Source organism: Calypte anna, chromosome 2 (assembly GCF_003957555.1).
Source record: "Calypte anna isolate BGI_N300 chromosome 2, bCalAnn1_v1.p, whole genome shotgun sequence".
In the NCBI taxonomy this organism is placed as follows: Eukaryota; Metazoa; Chordata; class Aves; order Apodiformes; family Trochilidae; genus Calypte; species Calypte anna.
The window spans coordinates 69,685,699-69,711,379 of NC_044245.1; the positions used below are offsets into that span (position 1 = coordinate 69,685,699).

General features: G+C 39.0%; 1 protein-coding gene across 1 annotated transcript in view; it reads right to left on the minus strand.

Annotated features, from left to right (window-relative positions):
- PHLPP1 (PH domain and leucine rich repeat protein phosphatase 1) overlaps positions 1-25,681 on the minus strand; it is a 136,254-nt gene that overhangs the window by 35,776 nt on the left and 74,797 nt on the right. The window contains 4 exon segments of the mRNA XM_030444994.1: positions 449-679; positions 1,201-1,347; positions 11,769-11,935; positions 25,094-25,219. Coding sequence (XP_030300854.1) covers positions 449-679; positions 1,201-1,347; positions 11,769-11,935; positions 25,094-25,219 — 671 coding nt within the window.

Below are 25,681 nucleotides of genomic sequence, written 5' to 3' on the forward strand. Positions count from 1 at the left end.
ATTATTATTTGTGGTGGACTAGGCTTTTTAACATACCAAGAAATAATATCTATTTTTGTATTTTCACCTTGACTGCCCTTTCCTCCATCTCATGCATCTGTAACATTTCAGACAGAAGATTTTTTAGGTCAGGAACTATCATTTATTTCATCTAGCCACTGCAGCAACAAGAACTGCCGGAATCGCCAGTGTGTCCCAGGCTCTGTTTTGTTTCATGTTTTGGTGTAAATACTAACTTCCCCATCTGTGGGTCCCCCTTGGTGCTACCCCTTCCCACAGGAGCGTGCTAAGCCACAGCAAGTGGTGTGAGTTACATAATGCCACCAGGAACACGCTCCGATGGACTAACACAACAGATTCATACCCAGGGGTGATTCCGACAGCCAAGGAGAAACCATTTCAACACCAATAAATTTAGACTTCCTTTTCCCCTTTTCCAAATACCTACCTCAGATCCACATGTTTAATATGAGGCATCCTTTTTAACACTTGCAGGTTTAGGGTATCTAAGCAGTTTCCCGACATACAGAGCTTATCCATGGCAGTCAGCTTCTCCAGTACTCCTGGAATGTTGGTGAACTCGTTGAATGACAGACTCACATAGCTGAGCTGATGCATATGCTCCAATTCATCAGGAAGGGACTGGAGAAAGTTGCCATCCAGCAAAAAAGTCTGCAAGCTATTAAAAGTAGGGGAGGGGAAGGGAGAGTGAAGGAAGTGAGTGACTTGTTAAATCACATTTCCTTCCTATACACACACAAATCTGCTGCAGTTACAGTGACAAAAAAACATACAAAAGAGCAGAAGAAAGAAATATGTTAAGGAATAAATGCTTTAACATCTGCCATAGCAGATAGCAACCAACTAATTAAGAGCCGTGGGAACTATGAAACATAGGCTGTGTAAGACAGTTCTGTCTTCAAACATCCCCAGAACTGCAATTAAGAGCCATTAAAGATTTTCTTCACCATGAAGGTGACCCTTGTGTCAAATGCTGGGGACTGGAACATCTTTGAGACACAAAAGGTGCTTTCCCTCCATCTGCAACCCACAACTGATTCCATATAGATCTACAAGCCAATCTCCTCTGACTAAGTTCAGTAAGTTTAAACTGTTTGCCATAGGAAGATTATGCAGAGTCATGAAACTGCTTGTGTTTATTATCAGGCTGTGTACATTAAGTTATAAGAAAGTACTTGCTTGTGCATCTCGCCTACGACTGCAGGAATACTTCTGAGGGCGTTGCAAGACACATTGAGTTCAGTCAGGGTTGGGATACTGCAGACTGACACTGGGAAGTCTCCTAAATTATTATTGGATAGGTTAAGGCTCTTCAACTTGGTGAATCTACAAAGACATAAGAAAAAAATAAAATTAAAAAAATGGAGACAAGTAAGTGAAGCATAAACCACATCAAGTTGCCTCAAAGTAATTAATACAAGGTAAGTTTGGTTATGTAAACGCAATTTGCATGCATTTTTAGTTTATGTACTCAGAACAATCAGACACACTACTAGACACACAAGTTCAACACCACTTGCAAGAGTTCACTCCCATCAACCTGGTACAGGGAAAGAGGCCCTTCTGAACAACATACTAAAGGTATTTTCCTGTGAGTGCAACAAAGAAGGAAACCCCTTCCATCCTTGTGGATGTGTGCAGTTTTCTCATTTGGCACCACATCCTGCACTAAATCATTTCTATTCTGAACATGTTTCTTGCTAGTAAGACTACCACAGTGACACTGGTTACAAGGTGCAGGAAATTCTCGGCCTTTTTGAACACTAAATGTTTGTGGCGCAGCTCAGCTCTAACCACCTGACTAGATACTGCCTTTCAACCAAAAATTCTCCAAAGAATATGCTGGGTTTTAATACAACTGGCAAAAGTGTTGAATTAAAGCAGAATTTAGTAAGATGTCTGTAGAGTCAGAAGCAAATTCCTACGCTCTGGGTTAAGTAGGATGCCAAAGCTCACATACATTTCCAAATTTTATCTTTAATGTGTCACAGAACGCTTAAAAGCCCCTCGGTTTATCACATCAGCCAATGCAACAACTTGCATGTGCTTGCCTTATTAAAGATGACCAAGACTGTCTGAACAAAAAACCCAAGGAGACAATCCAATTAGCCAGCCTGCATGTTCAGCAACATTATTATGGTTGCCTAACAACCACTGGGAGGTATGCCTAAAAGCAAGTAAAAGGATGAATGAAAAGATCTGTGTCAGGTTCCGATAGATGGGAGGAAGTTTCTTTTCTGGCACAGTTTATGTCAGGATGTTTTATTTGGACTTTATTTTCCCTTCATTAAGGCTCAGATCCTTTATTTGTGTGAGGAGGCTTTTATGTAAAACAGCAATGGAAGCAAAACTACACCTATGAACACTGCTGCTCCACATGAAAGTAATTTCTGACAGCGTGCCAGTGCATCCCATCACCTCCCCACTGGCCCAGCACATTCTTACCTCAAAGCACTTTACCCTCCCTCAAGCAGAAAACAGACAGAAAACACACCAAGCACTAAACAGGTTAAACGATGTTAATGCCAAAACCTCCTAGAAATCCTCACCAGCTGAGGACGGTGGCACACAGCTTCAGTATTGCCTAAATCAAATTCATGTCACAGACTAAAACTCACCATAAAAATATAAGCAGTGCACTTCCATCTTATTTCAATAGGGGCTAAAAGTGAAGTGTGGATTCTACCCCAAAAGACAGGCTAAAAACACATTTAAAGACTACAGAAAAACTTCATGTTTACACAAGCTAGCAGGAAGCAAGGTAATGCTGTGCTCTCTATTGGTATTTTGGTACAAATATGGTAGAAGAAAAAAAAATAGAAAAATCATGGGCAGAGTTAACACAGATTTTGAATTCCTTATGCCATCCTGGAGGCGGAAGTTTGGAAATGAGTTGGATGGAGACTATGAAATCTTGCAGTCAAATTACTGCTGCAGGGAAAAAATGCTACTGTGCAGAAACAATGACTAATGTATCTCTAGAAGGAGAACTGTAAAATAAAAAGGAGGCTTGGGTAAGTAGCTGATAGTAATGAGGACTGCTAGCCAGAAAATAAAGAAAATAATGCACACTTTAAACACTACACCTTTCTGCTCTTCTGAGAGAAAGGACTTGAAAATCTCGAACCTGGAACTGAAACTCACAATGCTGCATTTAACTTGAAGATAACTCTAGACTTAGGCCACAGATAGACTGTCTTGAAATTTGGGATAATTCTGTGGTGGAAAAGCTGTCCCACATCTTCCTCAACATCAACTGCAATACAAACAAGAATGGTCGAAGTAGTAAACTCCAGAGCCTTTAGAAATTCTTGTTCCCCAGTATTTAGGTAAGTGCAGAAACAGTAATGAAAATAGCAAGATTAAGTCAAAATAAGCTGCTGGAGAAACATCAAAATGCAACCACTCCAGTTTTCAAGTCAGCCATGAAAAAGAGTTAACTCATTTAATAATCAATGCTGAGGCTAAAGCCTTCACCTGGGCTGCTCTGGACTCTCAGAAAAGTCTCAGAGCTTTTGCCTTTCGCTGAACAAACAAAAACTACAATCTACTAGAAGACCTCAAACACCATCTCATGATAAAATTTCCAAGATCAAGCTAATATACAGAGGAAAGAGGACTGGGACAGGGGGCAAAGTGGATGGTGGAGGAAGCTAAGAATTACTTTAACCAACTCCAGTGCAGTGTTCAGCTTCAAAATTTTCTGCACACATTCTTGTGTATAATTGAACTAAGCCAATGTGTCTGAGGGGGAATCAACTCCCCTACACCTGTCTGGATTACATCTCTACTACCCTAATGTATGTTTTAACGTGTGTTTATTAAGGGTCTTCTGTGGGTAATCCAATTACAAAGGACACAAATTGAGCTGGTTAACAAGACTATATAGTATGTAAGGGAAGATAACTACTATACAGTACCAGATATATTCATACAGAGGCTGAAAGTGCACATATAAGTATATCCTAAATAATCCATAAAGGAGAGTTCATTGTTAAATCACATTTAAGGAAAAGCTGAAAGACACCATAAGGTTAAAGTTAAGAGATTAATTTAAGACAACTGGCAGAAGAGAGACATTTTCTTCCTCCTTTGCAAACATGTTCATTTACAAAATGCTAAAGCTGCATTTCTCTTGATGGAGCACTGTTAAGTACAGAACATGACTAAGCCAAACAGAAGGTATTTGATCCAAGTTAGGATCTAAATCTACCTCTCATCTTTGGCCACTCAGTTCCTACTACCTACATTACAAACAGGTCAGTGAGTTTGCATTATGGAGTACTAGATTTAAAATGTTGAACTGTTGATAAGTTTTCTTATATCTAGATACATTTACAGTAAAGAAGTATGAGTATCACTTGTCGCATCAATAGAAATAATGTAGGAGAGAAGTATTTTACAAGCTGAAGTTTTCTGCTGCTGCTGAATTTGCACAGTTCTGGGCTTTAAATAGATTTTAAAGAGCAATATCTCTGCTGTTCTCTCACACCCAAATCTTTACTTCTGCCAGAAGCAGGGGCACACATAGATGTTTCCCCCATGGATGTGCTGGGAAGAAGAAAAGGCATAACACTGCCCATTTGAGGCATGACAGTGTAATAACCTCACATCAAGGCCATACATATGGTTTCTTTACTCTTCTCTCTCCTGCCAGGTTCAAAACTTCGTTAACAATTCAACCTGAATAAAAGCATCTCTGAACACACTGATTTCAGTTATCTTACTAAGATTTCTATTGTAATGACCAGTATGTAAACACTTCTCTGACCAAAAATAGTTCTACTTTAAAAGCTACAGTAAAATGCTGACATGTCAACCTTTGGGTTTAAACATGAAATACGACTGAACACTAATTGCCATAATTGAGCCAAAAAATGTCCACTTACTTAATCCTGAAGCTGCCACTTCAGGAGTGGTTTTAGTTTGACATAAGCAAAATGAGCAGAGGGGCTAACAAGAGAAGTTTGTATCATGGCAAAGCAATGAACTGACATGCTAATTTCAAATTCAGATCTATCCAATGTGCACAGCAGAGGAATTTCCATTACACAGTAGAGCATTTGTGTCCTGCTATGTTTGGAGGAGGAGGGGGGAGGAATGGTATATTCCAACTGGGTGTCATTGAAATGCAGCCACAACAGACTCCTCTGACAAAAGCAGTCTTGCCCTGCTTTCACCAAAAGCAATTAAAAGATAGTGTTTTGCTACACCCAAAAGACATGGCTTAACAGGGGCCTCAGTTTAAGGAAAACAATCACTTTCCCAATGTTGTCTCCAGTATCTGGGCTGTCTCATGACTGTGCTGTGGTTGCAATTGAACATTACTTCAAGCAGCCACTCAGCTACCCCTCAGCCTCAGCACCATTTTCAAGCAGATCAATGGCAATTGCCCAGCACCACTGTGGCCAAGTGTCAGAACTGAACTGCAGCTTGCCATCTTTGTGAAGACCTGCTACCTCGGCCACAAACTTAATCATGAAGAGATGTTCCCTATAAACCTGACACACCAATTTCCTCCTCGGAAACAAAAGGTCCAATTTAGTGCCTTTTTGCAGTTGTGTCAGATTCCCCATCCACAGCCTTATTGCCTAAGGGAGCAGCTAGGCTAGTGCCAAAAGTACTGTCATAGCATTTCCTTTCTGAGAAAGGTGTCATTGTAAAAACCTTACATCAGATAGACAATTAAGTATTCCAACCCTCCTGCCCTGCTAAAATTGTTGAGGCAGCTGAACATATGTAGACTGTTTCTGCAACACCCAGGGAGACTCATTGGGATCCTGCAGGTGAAGGCTTTGCCTAATTGAGGACAACAGCAGCCCTCCCCAGCTGGGACACAGAAGAGTTTTATTTGTTGAAAATAGAGAGATGAAAGAAGGAGCTATGCTGGTGTTCTTCACTCAGTTTCTCTGGACAAGATTCCCATTTATCCAAAAATCAAGCAGCTCACTTCACACCAGAAAAATATAGATGCAATAATCTCAGGAAAGAGGGTCACTTAATTTTAGGGCAAAGATTGATTCTGGTCGAGCCAGAAGAATATTGAACAAGTACACCCACTAATTATCAATTTCCCCACTAGATGAATGAATAAATGAAAACATGGTTTTATCTAATTTTTTTTTCTGTCCTTCTTGATTAATGTACTCTAGGTGGCCCTGCTCTGGCAGGGGGGGTTGGACTAGATGATCTTTCGAGGTCCCTTCCAACCCCTAGGATTCTGTGATTCTGTGTGATTCTGTGAAAAAGAAAAAACCAGACCAATAACTTCAGTGTCAGGAGTCTCACTACCCTTTATGTCAACACACCAGAAACAGTCATCCTGATATTTCTACCCTCTCCTCATCTGTAAAGCTACAAAGGGCACAATTTGAGCATACAGACTTAAAGCTATATGCCAATATTAACTGGTAGATTGTATTAAAAACCAAATCAAAACCAAACCAACCACAGAAAAAAAAACCCACAAAATAACCCAAACACAGACCAAACTAGACTGTACTGAACAAAAAGGAATAACCTGAAATCTAGGTAGTTCTTTTTCCAAAATACACAAATAATTGCAGATGTTTTATTCTTAAGACAAGAAAAAGCTTTCGTTCTATTACATAGTTGGTAAGAAGACCATAAAGAGAAGAAAAAAACCCATTTTGTTAGTGTAAATAATCTGTACTTATATGCCTGTATTTTGCAGTTCTCAATTTCTGCACATACTCAGTGCACACTGCTTCACTGGGGGGACACAATGCATGACTGTCCTCAGACAAAGAACAAAATCATAGAAAACCAGTGAAAATATATTCTCCTTCTCTATTTTGGAAATATATACTCAAAATACAAAAGCATTAGCTACGGGTGGGCTTCCAAAGTGAAACACTTAAATACATTGAAACACCTTACTTTGAAAGCTGTTATAAAAAACAATAGACAAGTAAATGGGTTTAGGCTGCTACAAAACAACTGGATTCTATAAATACCTTCACTATGTTCTGAAGCATTATTGGGAAGAGATACTGCTGTACTAAACCTACTAGTTCCACTGAACTGAATCCAATGTAATAACTGCACTTTCTACTTTTAAACTACACTGTTGTTGGGTTTTTTTTTAATGTTATTAAAAATATATTTCATAGTGCCAGCATATTTCTTAGTGCCATCTATTTTTCTCCTACTGCTATTGAAGAGTTCACTGTTCAAATATAAACAATTTAAAAATCCAGTATGTTTTAGGCATTGAACCAATTTTTCAAGCTTCCACACTTAATCAGTTGTAGCCACTTGACTTTGTAATTTATGTTTCTTTAGTCAAATGTCACTGATTTTTCCCAAGCTTTAACATGAGGGTACTTTCTTGAGTACAGAAAGGTACAGAGGAGCTACACAGAACACAACCAGCCATGAAAACTTTGAAGGATGCACTAACAAAATCCAACTCTTCCTTTAATGTCTTTAGAAGCTGAACAAAATAAAATCAGTGAAGTTACATAAAAAAGATATTCCAAGTGGGTTTTTTTAGAATTATAAGTTGCAAAAAAAAAATATTTCAAGGCATCAGAGCTGAGAAAATAAACATAGTTGCAGAATACAATAAATACTGAATAGAGTTTGTTACTAGAAGACCACTGGTTGTCAACATCACACCAAATTCTCCTTCTTGCCCTACGGCTTAGACAGCTATGCTTCAGTCTTTGGCTTCAACTGAAAGAGGAGAAAGCATAAAAAGTAAGGTTCCCTGGCTCTGAGACCATCCAAGTATGAGAAAAAGCTTCCAGCATCTTCCCACACAGTAGAGCATACAACGGAACTCCAATCTTTTTGGTAGTACACTCCCCAGGTTAGCTGGATTCATTTAAATGTGTGCATTTAAAAACAAATTCTTTTCCAGAAGAGAATCCAAAACTAAAGACACAAAAAACCAACCAACCAACCAAAAAAAAAAAGAGAGAGAGAGAGAGAGAGAAAGCTCAAATCTTTTACAGGGCAAGTGGAAAGTGCATTTGCCACGTTATTAATGCATCCCACTTTCTTCACTGACCTCAATGATCACAAGGAGCACTTCAATGCACTTTAAGAGTAACCAAGTGTCAGGATGAAGATTTTGTCCCTGCACCTCAATTTCTGAAGACAAGCCAGGATCAAATTACATCTAATCCTGACTTCTAACAAGCATGTCTCATGGGTTCTCACCAGTTGTATCACTAACACTCTTCTCCCTCTGCTGTCTGGGACCCAAGTGTTCTCTGAGCAATGACTGCATTTCAAATTACCTACTTACTGCACAACGGGCTTGTAAGAAGGGTTTGGTTTGAAGATGCCCCAAATTCTGAGTTTCCAAATAAAACCAGTTACCCTACAGAAGGAAATAGCAAGAGACTACAGGAACAGGGACAGCAGCATCTCACAGTCCCCCAGTCTTCTCATACTGCAGCTTCATGTTGCTGCTACTAGCCCTGAAAAGTTTCAGCTGAGAAGCCAGAGTACACAGGCAATTTCTAAAGAGGTTCTGGGAGAGAAAAAATACCAACTGATCTTAAGATAAAGATTCATATAATTACTGCTAATAATTAAGAGCCAGAATCAGAATAACAACTTGTCTTTCAGATAAAATTGGCAAGCATAATTTTGTTTATTGTTAAAACAAACTTTGTGGCTTATAACATCCCCTCTTCCCTCTTTTTCCTTTTCTACTTTTTTACATCTGCAATAGGCTTATATTCAAAATCCACATACTGACAACTTAATATTAACAAGTGAGTAGTGTTCTTGATGCCAACAGCACTGACTGAAACAATTACATATAAAAACAAAGCGTGGCTAGCCCAGTGAAACAGAACAACAGTAAGTAAAGACTATGGTTTACTCATTTTCTTCAAATCTAGACCAATGATAGTCTGCAAAACCAGTAAGCCTAAACTCTTGTTTGCATTTCAGAACAAGAGTTGTGAAGTTGCACTGTAGGGTAGGGGAAAGTGAGGTTTGGGAACACAGTGTACATATAAATCTCAATCTTATGGTTAAAAACAAAAATCCACCAAACAATATTAGGAGTATAAGCAATAAGACCTGTGCCAACTTAAGATAACAATGTCTTCAGTTGTTTCATTTTCACTATACAAGAGCTAAAACACCAAGGGTTTTAAGGCTGACCCAGTTGCTTGTTAGTCTACTCAGAGGGCAGCTGAAAAGTTAGTATTTTCTTCCCTGACATACCTCTTGTTTTGAAATCCAGCATTCATGAGCATTTCTTAAATTACCACCTAACACAATTTAAGAGGAACAGCTAACACCAAGAGCTGCATGTAGCGAGACAGATTTTCCTAGCTTGCCTAGCCAGCCACATTTTAATCAAAAATTTTAACAGAAAGGGTAGGTATATAAATGCCAATGCATTTTCTTCACAACATCCAAACACATGGTTATTTTGGAGCCTTAAAATACTTCTGGGCTTGATTCACTGGTAATGTGCCTTGTGTGCGGCTGAGAATTTGCTATAAAAGCCAACAGTACCAAATCAGAACAGCACAGATTTTGTACTTGCTTTGCAGTGGTTTTAAAGAACATGGATGAACAAAAAAAGACATTTGGTTTATCCCGTCAAGTTTTACCTCATGTAAACCCCCAAAAGATCTCAAAGATGGTTTTATAAAACTGGATTAGAAAGAAAAAATAAAAAGTGAGAAATAACTTGTGTTCCCAGGAATAACTGAGCTTTCCTTACTTTGCATGTGCTTTCATTCTGAGATTCAATAATAATTTAAAAAAGACAGTATTCCCTTCTTGATAGGCCTTTGAGTATTTACTTGCTACGGAAAAGCAGATTTGCAGTGGCAGTGGAGCTGGCTCAAAGCTTTTTAGCAGCACAAAAAGCCCTCAATTTTTCCACCCTGAGGAGGAGAAGCCAGGGCTGTGCCTCTTAGGGTGGGAAGAAGCCTTGGGAGAGCACTCCAGGGCCAGGCTCATGTTTTGGCTGCTGCTGGAGGCACAAGATAACCGATGGGGCACTGCTCTTTCTAACCCTCAGCAGGAACTCCTGCTTCACACAGCCCTTTCCACTGGCACAGCCTTGAGAACAGCAGCTTCCAGCTACTCACTGCCTGAGTGATGCCAGCTCTGCTGGATGAAGATAAGGCTGGAGGACAGCAGCAGTGACAAAGGGAAGGTCAGTGCCAGGGAGCAGGAGTTCATGAGGCACTGGCTCCAGTCCACTGAAACAGTGCCATCTAACCTTCCTAATCACCCATTTTTTTCTTCCAGTAGTTCACAGGCCTTCCCCATGCCTCACTGACATGCTCAAAGCAACAGAGGCAGAGCAAACCATCACTCACTGACAGAACAGGACCAGCTACCAGAAGAATGAGACACTTAATCAGTTTAGCACTACCTCAGGTTTATGCCACTTCTCCAGATTTTCCTGATGCGGAATCTCAGAAACAGGAGAGAGTTAATCAGTCACCTGAACTTTTCACTCTTAAACATTCAGGCTCCCATTAGTGAAAACAAGTTTAACAGTTTACTAACTTTCAACAAGAATCTTCAGCTGTTCCTACAATTAAAGAACATTAAACAGACAGTGAACATTTCCCACCACATTATTTATAAATGCTTTGTAATCCCAAATTGAATTAGCTTACTGAATATGGACAAAACACAGTCAAGGTTCTCCTGTACACGTCCAGATATTTTAAAAGGAAAAAATTATAAAAAAATCTTTAAAATAAATATACTTATTATTTGCCTATGTTCATCACTGAATTTATGCTAAAATTCCACTTGCTATCTGGAGACATATACTAATGTCCACAGAACACTGAAACCAGTATTCCTCTCCAGAATGTGTTCATAAGCTCTTGGAATTACTGCCTTTGTTTGTGAAGCAGAGCTGCTGGATTCATTCATCTTCCATTATGCCAATTTTTTTGTTTTTCCAGAACGAAACTGGAACTATATAAAAATACAACAACCCACATAACCCATCTTGTATTTTTCGGTTGTTTTTCAAAGAGGAATGGATTTTAAAATGTAGTTTAAAACATTTTATTTGAACAGGACTATCCACACATATAATCCTGAGATGCTCTGCAATTCAGTTACCACTGAAATTGAAATCATGGTTTTACATTCAGTATGCAAAAATTCATCTTTCTAAATAGAGAAAGCCTGCTGATTGCACAGGACATACATTGAACCATTCAGATCACCTATCATGCTGCTGTCTACCAATTTGTTACATTCTCAGATGTGCTGCAGGAAAGAACTGGAAGGTCAGTTACTAGGAAAGAAGAATTAGGGTTGAACAGAATGGAAAAAGGACAAGAACCAGGCTGAATTTATTAAATGTGGGGTTTCCTTGCTTGTGGGGGTAATAAAAAACTGTGCAAAAGTAGTGTCACATGCAGTACTGTCTCTACCTGGAATACATTCCTTTGATGGGCAGCTCACCAACTTATATTCAGTCATGCGAGACAAAGATTAACAAAATACACTCTGGCCTCAGTAGGTAAAATAAAAATACAGTATTCTGAAAACCGCACTTTGGATTGAAAATAGCCTTTGTTTACAAGAATAACAGTGTTTCTTATGAAAGCTACTTTGTTTCTAACACAAAGAGTTACCCAAGTGCTGAAACATTACAGCCAGGCCAAACCCCCAAAAGAGGAGGCTGGTAATTTTTTTATAAAAGCTGCTGCAGACAAGTGGTCACTTGATTCCAAGGGCAGAAGGCAACCAGTAGAACCGTATCACTTTACCTTTGTAATTCACTAAGCGCTCTACTTGTAGATGGGCTAGGGTTTAGCCTCAGGAAGTTCTGCTTTAAATTGAGATGAGTGAGGTCTTGGCTATAAAACAGGTTGGCAGGCAGGTGCTCCAGGCTGCAGCATGAAAGATCCACTGAGCTTATGCGTTGTGATGCAACCTGGAAGTCAAGAGTTATACCAATATGTTAATGTTGTAATGAAACACATCCTTTCCCCTCTACTAGCACAATATAAACTGGTTGTAAGCACAAGCCAGTGTCTGCACAGATAACTGAGCTAACATGGTTTACATCTGAAAGTTATGCCATGATCTCTTGCTTTGCCCTCAGTGCCACATCCACAGAGGGTCAGCGGGGGAAAAAACACAGAGGCTTATCAGACTGGTAAGTGAAATGGATTAATTTTCATCAATGAACTTGTGCAATATTCTGCAACCAGAAAAAGAAAAGATTTGACATAAACTAGTTCAGCCCCTTAGCTAGCAAGTAAGAGCAGCAAAATCATAGCACAAAAGTCCTCTATATTGTTGCAAGACTGGTCAGTGTATGAGTGAGGGGAGGTTGCGGGGATAACAGTCACCACTCTGTCTCAATTTCATGGGTCAAAAGCAGGTAGTAAATGGCAGGAAAAAGTTATCACTTGTATCTTACTGCAGAAAAAAATATCACAGCATCAGAAGCAAAGGACCAAGAACTCCTCTAGAAGACTCAGAAAACGGAGGGTGCTAAAAATGTGACAAAAACAAAACTGAGAGTTGGGGTTTAATACTGTTTTCTAGCAAAGGGAAGGTAAAACAAATAGTCTGTAGAGACTGAAGAAATCATAGCACCTAGCACTACATATAACTAGCATCAGTTGATCCACAGACAACAAATTAAAGAAACAGCAACTCTGCCCCTACCAAACCAAACAGGATCCAGGTAGGTCAGCTACATCCTGCTGCTTTACTTATTAACTAGTCTTTATTTAAAACAAGCAAACAAACACAAAAACAACAACCTCAAACAACACTGCAATGCAGAACTATTATGTTTTGTGTCCCATATTATAAAAAATACCCTTTCATAATGTAGAGTTGTGGAGCCAACTACATGAGAAAGCACAACCACACAGCAGTACAAGCCTGTGCAGACAGTGTACAAGGAGGAGGGGTCAAGTGTTAGAGGGATGAGAGGCATTTTTAGAGCAGGCATGGCATAAATCAAAGAAGGAGAAGCAAACACCATTTTAGACTTCTGAACGCGCACAAACAGTGCTGGAATGGTTACATGTTCTGTCAGCTGCTCACTGCAAGACAAGAAATTGTATAAATTCTGTCATTGGCACTTTTACTGGCCTCACATGCTAGGATTCTGAAAGTACAAACACCACGTCTAAGAGACTGAAGGGGAAAAAACCCACAATAATTCATAATCGATGCCCAGTGACACCCTGTAAGACCTTTTGAACCCTGATGGAGACACCATCCAACCTTCTAAACAGAGGTACTGCCCTTGCCATGAGAGTACCCCGCACCTAGAGACATCAGGTTTTGTTGGTGTAAGTGCAGCAGCCAGCCACAGAAAGGAAGGCCAAGGAGTTTTTTCTTCCTTTTCTTCCCCTCTCCAAGGCAAGCTACACAGGCCTCAGGATAAGTGTTCTCTCTTATAAACACAGAGCCATAAGCTGTGAGAGGAACAGACGGTGCTGTGTTTTTCTCTAATGCGACCGTTAATAATCCAGTCCTCCCACAGCCATTAAAAGGCTCACATTTTTCTTACTCAATTAGTTCAGCCCTTTGTTACTGTAGCTTCTATTTTTCTTCCCCTTGTAGCATGAGACAAAAATTATTCACAGGCTATTTTGAGCAGACATTTCTGAAAGCCAGGTATTCAGTCTGTTTATGGTGCCAGAACCTGCCCGGTACGGTACAGTTCTCATCACACTGAAAACACACAAGAGATGAAAAAGAACTGACACCTATTAAATTGAAAAGGAGAATGTGTAATTCTAGGTGTAATCTTAGCACACGGTATTGCTCCAGCTACTTGTTTGGAACATGGCATGAACAGTAATAAGCAACCCAGGAGTGCTTAGAGCAAGGTGTGTTACTCTGAAAGTATCTGAAGTACCAGAATTGGTACCTCTCAGTGTGAACAATGACAAAGCAGCCAAACAAATTCAGATTGTACCCTTGTCTCACAGAAAGATGAAAAGTTGTCTTAAAATCATCAAGTCCTGTAAAAAAAGCAAACAAGTAATTTTCCCTCCCCCCACAAGTTGTATGGTTCTGGTTATTTTTTGTTTGCTTGGTTTTGTGGGCTTCTTTTGTTTGTTGGTTTTTTTTGTAGGTTTGGGGATTTGGGGGGTTTTTTGTTGTTTGTTTCATTTGTGGTTTGCTTGTTTTGTTTTTTAATGAATCATTTTGTTATAGCAAGACTTTAAAGATCTTCATACAATGAACATATTGAATGATGCCTCTACCACAGAGATAACTGTAAAAGTTAAAACCACATTAAAGTGTTGGTCCTGGAACCAACTGTCATTTTATTGAAGTCTTTTTTATTAGCAAAACACTACTCTAGGAATTAACTTTTATAAATTCTTAGAGAACAGAAGAACAAGATGAAAAACAAAGAATGACAAAGGAGAAAAACAATTGAACAATACTCTCTTTGGTTCACCTGAAATCTTCATCAACTGTTTTGAAGCTGTGTATTGAAATTAAATTATGTTGTTCCTAATCAAACAATAAATGGATATTTAAATCTTGCAATTGTCCTCAACAGATTTAAAAACTAAAACAGTGCATGTGTGTGTTTGCTATTTATTGAGAGCAAGGCATTTTTATAAAACATGACAATTTTTAATGAAGCATTGGGTTTCCTTGACTCACTGGGGAAAATCACTGCAGAGATAAGCTGGTGACAGGTAAGAAAATGCTGAGTAGAATATGAGTTGCATTCAAAGAATAAAAAGCATCCAGAGGAAGGGATATTATCTGCAGAAAGTCAGACTTCCACTGGAAGGGAAAAAAACCCAAAACAACAAGCCAGAGGGAAAGGCTTTCCAGATACATGTGAAACCCGGAATGTCACACCCTCTCAGTTACGGTAGCTACAGCATAAGCTGTAGAGTCAACACCCGCCTTTGCCAGAGGAACAGGACATGCAACAGTTTGACAGCAGGGTAGCTCAAAGACAGAAAGATCTTGTACTTTTTGAAGTCCACTCTTCAGTTGAGATCTTTTATCATCGCAAATAAAAAGAAAGCTCCATGTTTCATCTTCTTTCTCCATTCCCTGAAGGAAGTATGCCTTATGCTACTCCTCCCCCATAAGAGCTGCACATACGGCAAAGAACTAGCTGTCTCCCAAAAATGAAAACTCCATTTTCAACATAGTGTTGCATGCACCTCAACAGTACTTAGAAGTATAAACAACAAAACAGCAATTCACAAAAACCAGCAGTACCTTAAATAAAAAGGCTTCACCAAATTTTTTTTATTACTTTTTTAAAAAAGAAAACAGTATTTCAATAGTGGTAAATTTTTTAACGGATGGCAACAAAAATACAGAAAAATACTTGTATCAGCCAATGTTCTTGCCTCTTGCTACACAGGGCTAAAAACCCACTTTTCTTTGTCTTTCAGTATAATGCCACCTCTGTCACCAAGCTATGCAACAAGACTGATTACTGTCTTTGTTTTAATGCCTTGGCTATCCTACAAAAATGAGCTGTGGCTGACAATGGATGTCAGCAATGGACACAGCTGAACCCAGCTGTAAGGACAAACACAAGCCTTGTTTACACAAGGACAAGTTTTGGTGTGACCTGTGGTATGGATTTAAACCAATGTAATTAAGGTCTTTTTCCTGTTTACCCTCATCCCATTCCCTATAGCTCTACGCAGATAAGAAACTACTATTTAGGACTTAAACAGAAGACAATTAAAATAACTAAAAAGCCCACATGGTACAGGCAGCCAAATTCCCAGTCTGTTTGAACTGAGTTGACAATGTTAAATTACACCTGCTCTAGACATGATAATACAAAAGCTGTATAATTTTTCTCCTTCAGGATTTGTTTCTAAACAGTTCGATAATCATCACATCCCACTGATGCCTGAACAAGGCTTAACTAAACAGTGATGCAGACACTTGCAAGATCTAAACTAACTGCTTAGAGCAAACAGGTTCTCCTGATTTCTGAACTAACCTTGCTTCAAATTCTAATCCCCTTTTCTATTTGAACATCAAAGCCCTGCTCGGTGGAGAAGCCTCCCTCTGCTGAGCTGAACTCCATAGCCAGAAAACACATCACTGCCCTCAGTCACAGCCAAGAGCTGAGGAAACATTCAGGCCAGTGAAACATCCAACACCAAAAACCTTAATGAAAGAGGGCTGAGGGGGAAGAACTGAAAAAATTTCTTGTTCTTTAAAGCCATGTATTTTTGGTTTTCAACGACAGCTTTTTAAATGACTGAAGTCCAAAGGGTGAAAAGGTAATAGCTTTTCTAGCCTATCCTTTTTTGCTTTCTTTCAAATGTTAAATGAGATATGCACTAACTCAGGCTAAGGGCCTTGCAAAGGAAAGATAAAGCTCAGCAGAGGCTTGAAAGCACATCACTCAGAGACTCAGGAACCCAACAGGCAATGCTGTAGGTAAGAGCTGTAATTGCCTATTAGGATGAAGGGCACACGCTTCTTGCCCCCTCTCTCCTCTGCAGGAAATGCAGCCAAAAGCCTCTGGTACAAACACCTCATGCCAGCAACACTCAGGGGCAGGAAGGTGATTTAACTTGTCTCTGCTCTCCTCTGCTTAGCCCTGAACAAAGGCTTCTGTAGCATGCAGAAATAGCTTGCTTTTGCTTTTGGCCCTTGTGCAAAGCTGTGACAGCTGAAGTGAAAACAACAGTAGCAAATACACGGTGGGAGGGGAAAGCGTGGAGGTAATAGAGCAGAAGTAGTGCTCCTTTGCCCTTCACGATAAGAAGTCCAGAAGACATTTCATAGACGTGAAAGACTGTTCCAGGTTTAGCATCAAAATCTTGAAATTTGTCAAAAAAAGTTACATTCATCACCTGGCATTTGGAAATGTTTGGAACTACCTTAAGTCATTGCCAGAATAAAAGTATTTTTGCTCCTCCAGGAGGTAAAGAGCTATTGTTAAAGATCAGGTACTGGTACCAATATCACACAGGGAGTAATATCAACACTGTTACATTGGTGGTAATCACACAGGGATGTTCACATTGGTAAGATCCCTGCAAGGACAAGTCTTAAGATGCAACTTGGAGTTAATTAGCTGTAGCATCAAGCTACTTACAGTTCTGACATGTGAATCTCCGTTCAGTGGAGCAAAGAATATTAAGACCGTTTTACTAAAACCAAATTACCTCTAAATACTGCAAAACAAGTGACAGTTTCCTAAAAATTGAGAAATACTCCTTTTCTTCTTACAATTGATTTTTTACCAGACAAGCTGCTGTACTGCCAGCAAGCAGACTCTGCAATGAGCAGCCCTCCAGCAATTACTTCGTTTCAGCATTTACTACAGATTTCACTCTTGGCAGTGAGACTCACAATAGATGCTCAGTTGTCTTAGTCTCCACCGTCCTACATAGAGAGGGTTGTGGAGCTTTGTTTAATTAAAATAAGAGGTTACACTAGGTCTGGCATTTCTCACTCAAGTTCTCTGCATCATATCGATTTGTTCTACAATGAGATGAACTCTTCATGCCACTGTTTCACAGTAACTCAAAGTCCTTCCAACCCAAGTGTTTGTACTCTAAACCAATCACAAATATAGCTCTAATGGCCCAGTGCCAAAAAATGGTCTCCAGCACTCCATTCCCTATTCTCCCTGAAGACCTTCCTCCTCCTTCACTGACTACAGAAGAAGCCTAAGGAGATGAAATGTCCCTAAAATAATTTTTACTGATGATTCCTCTCCCCTGCTAGACTTTGCTTAGAAAGGGTCTCAGTGTTAGAGCCATCCAGTTTCAAGAAAAGCTTGGTTATCACCTTATATAGGTATGAAAGTACTGTGCAATAAATATGTCAGTGCTGCAGCCCTCTCCAGTCTCACAGGATCTGCTCACCGCAGACACTTCATTCCCCTGAGATTCATTAAGTACAAAGTTAAATTCCCCCTCTCACTCCCAGCCCTCAACCCCACAGAGATTACTGAAAACATTTTGGGATCCTCCTGGACTGAACATACCTTAGAAAGTAATATTTGTGACACCTCACTGAGCTTCTAGCTGTAAGACGTGGTGATGATTACAAGAGCTGCACAAATTCAGCTTCAATAATATCAGAACTTGATTTAGAGGCTTCAGAAGCTTTCAAGTTTTGAAAGCTGTTCCAGATGTGTGGGCGATACCTAGTTTTCTCTTCTCACTCTTGGCTGCAATACTTCAATAACTACTCTATTATTAACTGAAGGCAGCAAGTTCAAAACGAGGCCCACAGACTCTCAAAACTTCAGCAAGAAAAAAATGAAAACAGTGAAGCTATAGGTTTTCTACAACAAAGATTAAGAGAAAAGCTTGAAGTCACCAATTACACTACTTTGGAATCAGCTGAACTATTCTGACATGGAAAACTAACCAGCAGAGCCAAAACACCAAGCTTCCCTCCTGAACCATTAAGAGAGAAACTACACTGAAACACACCCAGAAGTCCACTTGTACAACATCAACAAACCTGTAGCAACAAAAGGGACAAAATCAGGAATACCTTCAAATGTTATCATCAAAAGAGAAACAAAATGGGTTCAAGTTTGTTTTGCTTGATCTTATTTCAGCCTTGAGACAAGAAGACACCCACAGCAAGAATGACCAGATATGACTGCAGAGCAAAGGTCCCAAATATTGAATATTTCACACATACACAAAAAAAAGGAAGCTCCACATGGAAACCAGAGGTTTGTTTATTTTCAAGTACTTGTGATCACTGCCAAAAGGAAGCTGTGGGTTTATTTTTAGGTATCTATTTTTAGAGAAAGCATTATCTCAATATTGTCATTTTATGGTACTAAGAGGAAAAAATGATTTCCTTGTACTAAACTTCAGAGGCATCATGTTTCCTGTAAGGATCAGCTCAAAAAAAGTTTGAGTTGTTTTCTCTTCACTAGACATTGAATAATCAGTTGAAAACAGGGTAATGGTACTTGTTAGTCTCCCAAATGCAAAGAAACCTAGGTAGTTGTTATCCTCAAAAAAAAAAAAAACCCAAGCGTTTTGTAGAGACCTGGATTTGGTTAAAGGCTGTTTTCAAAAGATGCTACAGATGCTGGCAACTATACTAACCTTACTTTTTGGTCATACCAGTATAGAGACTCATTTTCAAGCCTTCAAGTGCTACTGGTGTAAGGAGCAAACCAGCTACCCCATAGTAACCTCCTCAATGACCAGCACATCCCCAGCCTTCAAACTGTCCCCAACACACACACAAACATGGCAGCCTAGAATCATAAAGACATGCTGAAACACACGGACTAAGAGTACAAAGCTGTAAAAAAATATCAAACTCCTAACTGCTAACACTGTGTTTGTTGCACAGAACAGTTCCCTGTAGAATTACCAAAGGTAATAACCAATAGACAAAGGTAAAGAATACTCATCCAGAAATTCAGTTCTCATGGAAACTAAAGCAGAGTTCTGTACAGTTTTCCTCCAGATTACCCATGGCTTAGGGGACTAAACAGACACCTGGAGAGGAGATACTGCCTTCAGTGACCCTAAAGCATGAATTGGCAGCACTATAAAAAGTAACATTCCAAACAACCTACTTTATCCTTGCATATGATTTTTCATTGTATTTGCCATTGGCAGCACTCTGTGATCAAGGCTTTGGAAAAAGGTATTCTGAGCTGGTTCTGACCATTAAGCATTAGAAAAGCCTATTCTTATCTCCAGGGAAACTGCAGTTTTGGTAGTAAAATCCCACTAATTTTGAACACTGCAAAGACATTGTAACTCATTATAGTATCTAGAAACACATGCAAAACAGAAATATCAGCTAGTGGGCAAGCCAAGACAATACCATGTAGGGCTACTTTAACTGTAAGACTAGAGGCTTCAAGCTTCCTTTGTATCAAAAGGCTCTGCAAAGTCTGTTCCACACTGAAGCTGGAATCTCTGCTTTAGTCTTTCTTCTGGTTGATCATGTCTGATAAGGGAAATTAAGACCTTAGTATCTGAAATAAAGCTGAAGCTACATACACGTGGGTGTGTCTCACTACCTGTCATTTTAATTAATGAGTGCAATCTTTTGTGCTGAAGGAAAAAGCAGTCCTGCAGTTGATAGTCTTTCACTAGCTTAAGCACAGCTTAGAGGCAAGTACATCTCTAGCAGTTCTCCATTTCCTCAGCACTGGTTCTGTAAAACACTTGCAAAAGCCAATTATCTTGGTCTCCTATTTTGGAAACATATTTGCAGAACTCTAATCAAGTTCACGAATTAATTTGAAAATTACATAAATTTGTTTATATAAATATGGTCTGTAACACCAAGCTTCTGTGCAGTCAGACCATATTTCCCCAGCAGAAACAAAAATTGTGACTATAGTCAAAGACTAGCTACACCCTCCTCACTTCACAACATAGTCTCCAAACACAACTGTCAAACTGGTACTAAAAGAATAGCTACAAGACTAAGGCAGCTGATCAGAACTAAGTAACTTAAGAGAAAAAAGCTAAAAAGTTGATTTTGCCCTGCTGCTTCAGGTAGGTCTCTACACAAGTTGAGGAAAGATGGAAATCACTGCTACAGAGGCTCCTGCATTTCTTACTTGTACAGTACACATAGAATTAAAATCTGATTTTCTGCTACTTTCATGGAGCAAATAAATGTAGGAAGAGAGCATTCTCACCAACATGAAAGGAGTAAGACCAATACAAGTCCTTCTCCCTTTTATTTGCTATTTTTAGCACTTTTAAAACACAATGTACACTGACATCGTAATTTTTTTTTTCTTCACATCAGGCCAGGGTCATTTGGAACATCACACATTTCTACTGCAGACTTGAAGACAAAGGTGACTTAAACAGGGAATGAAAAATACAAAGGCACACCTGAGAAACTCTGTTTCACAGTTTTTAAATCAAGGATCTGTTTTCTGATATTCCTCATACTTTAAACAGGAAACCTCTTATGTATATTGGTGTAAATCCACCCTGGCACCTAAGCCCCACACAACAGCTTATTCCCCATGAAACATGCTGACATTATACCCACAGCTGTGCAACTAAGCCTGGGAAGCAGTCAACAGAATGCACACAGACGACTGTGTGTCCCTACATCTCTATCTACATGGGGAGTGTGGCCATGCACAAGCAGTTTTCATGAGGCAGTCATGGATTATTTACAGCCCTTGTCTCTCCTCATCTCTTCCCTTACCTGCCCTGTTGAACCAAGCACCAGAGCAGGAAATAATTGCTGCATGAAGCTGTTGACACACTCCCTGCTCTTCTAAAGCCAAGAGGGATGAAGTTTGGCAGGGTCAGATAACCTATCTCCAAATGCCTAGTGATGCATGCTATTTCCAACAAGATAAAATTCTGTAATATGTCCTTAGGTTCTTCAGTACTGAATTTCTGAGGCAGACTTTAACACTCCATTTTAATTGTATGCCTTGGAACATGGAGGAACGATAACCCTTTTTACTCCACTTAAATCATCCATGTCATAAGTTGTGCAGCAGTCAGCACTTAAACAGTGATTTCATATGTTGAAAAATCTTCAAGTTTAGCTGCTAGAAGTGTTAACAGCAGGAACCTGCCACCACACCCCAAACATAAACCTCACTAAAAGCAAGTTTCATCACTTGGTAACACCATAAAACTACTCTCTCATCCTACATTATGGGTATGGCTTTTTAGGCTTTGGAAGTGGCAAACAAGGAAAGCCCTCCTTATGTCCTCTTCACTGTTAACCACACATTCTTAGCCCATCCTTCTGCATTTGACATTCAAGTAGTAAACAGTAACAGATCAGAATTGCTCTGCAGATAATTGTGTGGGTTCCAGAACAACATGCCAACTTTAAGCAGACAAAATTCTTTAAAGCTGTGAAGATGTCCCTTTCTTCCCTCTGCACTCCTCCTCCTAGTTGCATAAGCTTATTTTTCAACACTTGGCATCAGAATGAACATACTAGATCACAAAGGACCAAATTTGTTGTTGTTTTCATTTTCAGCTTCTTTAATTAGGACTCCAGTATTTGGAAAGCAAAAGGAAAGAAATGCACTTGGTACAAGAGTATCAATATTAACGAACAAGTCACATTTCCAGCTTTTAAAAATATTCTGTTTGAAGCTAAATCAGCATATCTAAAATTGACCTATTTGGAAAAAGTATGTCATGAAGTTCAGTATTTAGGTCAGTATTTTTGCAATAATGCCAGTCCATCCTGAAAACAGGAGTTCTGTTCACTTTAGGACATACACATGCAAGAAAACCAACCCTAACACTCAGTCACAACCCCCTTCCAAAATTTACTGGAGCAGAGTACAAAAGTTGTCTTCTCTAAGACAGATTTCATTATTAGAATAAATCAGATTATGCAGAAGTGATGCTCATTTTTAATTAAATGAAGTCCATGTCTCTGCAAACATTAATTCAAAACTTCTCTAGCATACAAATATTTATTGCAGGAGTGATGCCTTAGGATTTGTCTCGTTCTGGAAAACCACTAAAAAGCCAACATTGCCAATATTCTGTGGGGAGAAAGACTGCAGAGCAAGCATTCTTTGCAAAGTCTCCTTTCAAGATTAAGCTTGTTATTTGGAAGTTAAAATAACGTCAACTTCTAGCTCTTTTGAAGTAGGCAGAAGACAGACATGAAGTCTTTTTTCATAGTTAAAAACTGAACTGAGCTATTTTACTGAAATAGTTTACCAAGGATGTTCTTGTGCATTAAAATTTAGAGTTAAAGGTTTTATTACACTTGTAACTATAAGAAGCCTCAGCCTCCATTAGCAACCATCAGGAGAGCATGAAGGACTGCGAAAAAATAACTGAATTTAAGTTTCAAAACAAACACCATTTAATATAATCTGTATTTAAAATACAGTCTTAAATATTATTCACAATAATTCACAAATCTGTAAGCATCACAATACCTAGCCCATAACAAAAGCTCAAAGTTACAAGAGCCATAACATCCCCTAAATTTGCTTACCTTGAGAACCATCATGCTTTACATGGTATTTTCTTAGTTAGCAAGAATATTTCAATTTATTTGAACATGAATAGCTTCCAAACACCTGAGGCAGAGTACCTGATATAAATGTTGGGGTTTTTTTTCCTGTGTGAGAATGCTAGCTTGCCTGAACTACCGAGCTGAATTTTTTTCCTCATTTATTTATACACATAAATCAGGGACATTGCTGAACACAAGCACTTGGACATGAACAGCATCAGCTGGAGGACATTTGAGATACTTTTGCAGCATTACTAGTTTCTCTGTTTCTGTTCTTCAGAAACAGTGTTACTGCAGAGTAATTCCCACACAACTGCCAATACAATCAAGCTTCTCTCTCTTTCAGTCTAGGCATACAAAACCCAAGCATTAAAAAAAAGCAACTTTAAGTGTCAAAGTGCTGTTTCAAAATCCAGAATGGTTCAGATGATGCAGAATGAGCTGAATTTTTGGGGGGCTTAAAGGTGAAGAGTTAAGGAAATGAAGTATTTTTCCCTCAAAGCATGTTTTACCAATAAAAAAAGACAGCATAGTGAGTTTCTTCTGCTCTGGCAGCCTGAAAAGACACTTCAAACTATGTATTTTCTTTCTACTCTTACATAAGGGAAAAGGGAGGATGTCATGAGTTCATGGGGATATGTTCTCATGCTGGCTATCATCCCAATGCTGTTAGTCATTTGGGTGAACTAGAGAGAAAGAGAGAAGCACAGCATGGCACAGAACAGGCTTACACTGCCAGTAATTCAGAGGGGCTTTCTGGCCATTTATCTCTACTTCTAAAGTTCATTGTTTTCCACTGTTTTTCTCACTCATTAGATTTGCTTTTCATTTATCTGATGTCAAAGCCTCTGGAGATGAAAGGGCACTACTCTCCCAGAGAGAGCCACAAAGCAGCAACAACTAAAAAACTTGACAGACCATGCCTCACTGTCTCATGAAACACATCTTGGGGATTTTTACCTTGAGGCTTAGCAGACATGAGCAGGGATACCAGAACAGCTTCTTTAAAGAGAATTGTTAAATTTACTAGGAAAAACCATAAAGGACACTTTAAATGATGCATGTGTAGGGAGGTGCCATAGTTACCGCTCAAGTAAAGTCTGACATAATAATCAAACCTCTTAAAAAGCCCCACAGCCCAGGCTGAAGCACTGGCAATAGCTGGATAATACATTATTGCAATCTAAAAAGATAGAACGGTTCTAGTGTGCCATAAATATCACTAAGTAGTACTACATAAACCCAAATTCATTTAACATAGTGAAGAGCATGAAGAGACAGCCTCATCAAGTCTAACATTAATGGATAGATTAGGCTCAACTAGAAAACCAAAGAGAGAGTGTGATGACAGCACAGCAAAAGAATTTGTGTAGTAAAAATAAAAATAAAGAATTGGTGATTCACGATAAATACATTTCTTTAGTGAGGATTTATCAAATAAATGACAGGAATTAAGCGATAAAACAGGTAATTGCAAGAACCTTTCAACAATACCAAGTGCAACAGAGAAGTCAAAATGTAGGATCTAAATTCCCATAATAAATGGTGCTCTAAGTACACAATAAGATTTTCTTAAAGAAGGCTTCAGTGATTTTTCAATTTACTGACAAAAAATAAAGTTTGCTTACTAAATAAATAATCAAATATTTATAGATGTGAGGAGAGATTCAACAACATTTACAAGGAGGATAAAAATTTTCCTTAATTCTAGCCATTTAATCTTTAGGCTCTGTGTAAACAAGGAACAAAAAAAATCCAATGCTATTTTATGTTTTATTAACACCAAAACAAAAATTTTTGAACAGTTTTCTTCTCATCCTTTTTGTTCTAACAATTTCACTCCATCCATCCAGCTGGATCAAAGTAAGAAAAAGAAGAAAGTCCAGCATAGCACCCTGCTTACCCACAGCCAGGTAGAAAGAAGTCACATCACAAGTACAGAAAAATGTATCTCCCTACGGCTTATTGTTATTGAGAGCTCCCAAATAGAGGGTTTTTTGTGCACCACTAACAGGAGCAGTTTATGATACTGAACGCATAAGAGGGACTATATTGCTATATGGAGAAGACAGAACTGAAGGGAACTCTACACACATCCCATTCAGGCAGGAATTAGCACTATTCTCACCTTTGATGCTTGTCGAAGCCATCGCAAATATTCAGTGAAGTTATCAAAACAAATGTAGTAGGTCTGGCTTTGAGGTCCCGAGGAGCTAAATGCTAAACAGTGCTGGTGCTTTTTCACTTCTTCCACCTACAGTAGACACACAAAAACTGTTAGTGAACAAGAATCAAAAGCCTCTGCAGAACTCCTCAGGGCAAAGTTAGAGTGTGCCCAAGAGGAGCTCTTCAAGTAGAGTTGGACTAACACTCTCAAGCACTCAAGATGGATTGTGGCTGTCAAATATTGATAAATTCTACACAAGCAAGGAGCGAGACCAGAAGGACAAAGGAACCAAGCAGGAAAACCACCAAGAACATCAACATTTTAAGAAACTGATTACCATAAAAGGCTTCCCAGTGAAATGCATTTAAGGCTGTTTTTATACAACCTAAAAAGTACAATTTATATTCCTAGTTATTAAAAGCAGGCTTAACAAAATGCTTCTCTTACTGCCCAATTAAATTCTTTGGCATTTCTAAACTTGCTAAAAAACACCCAGAATATATCATTCTGCTACCATACACGATAAGTCCCACACAACTTATGGTCCCA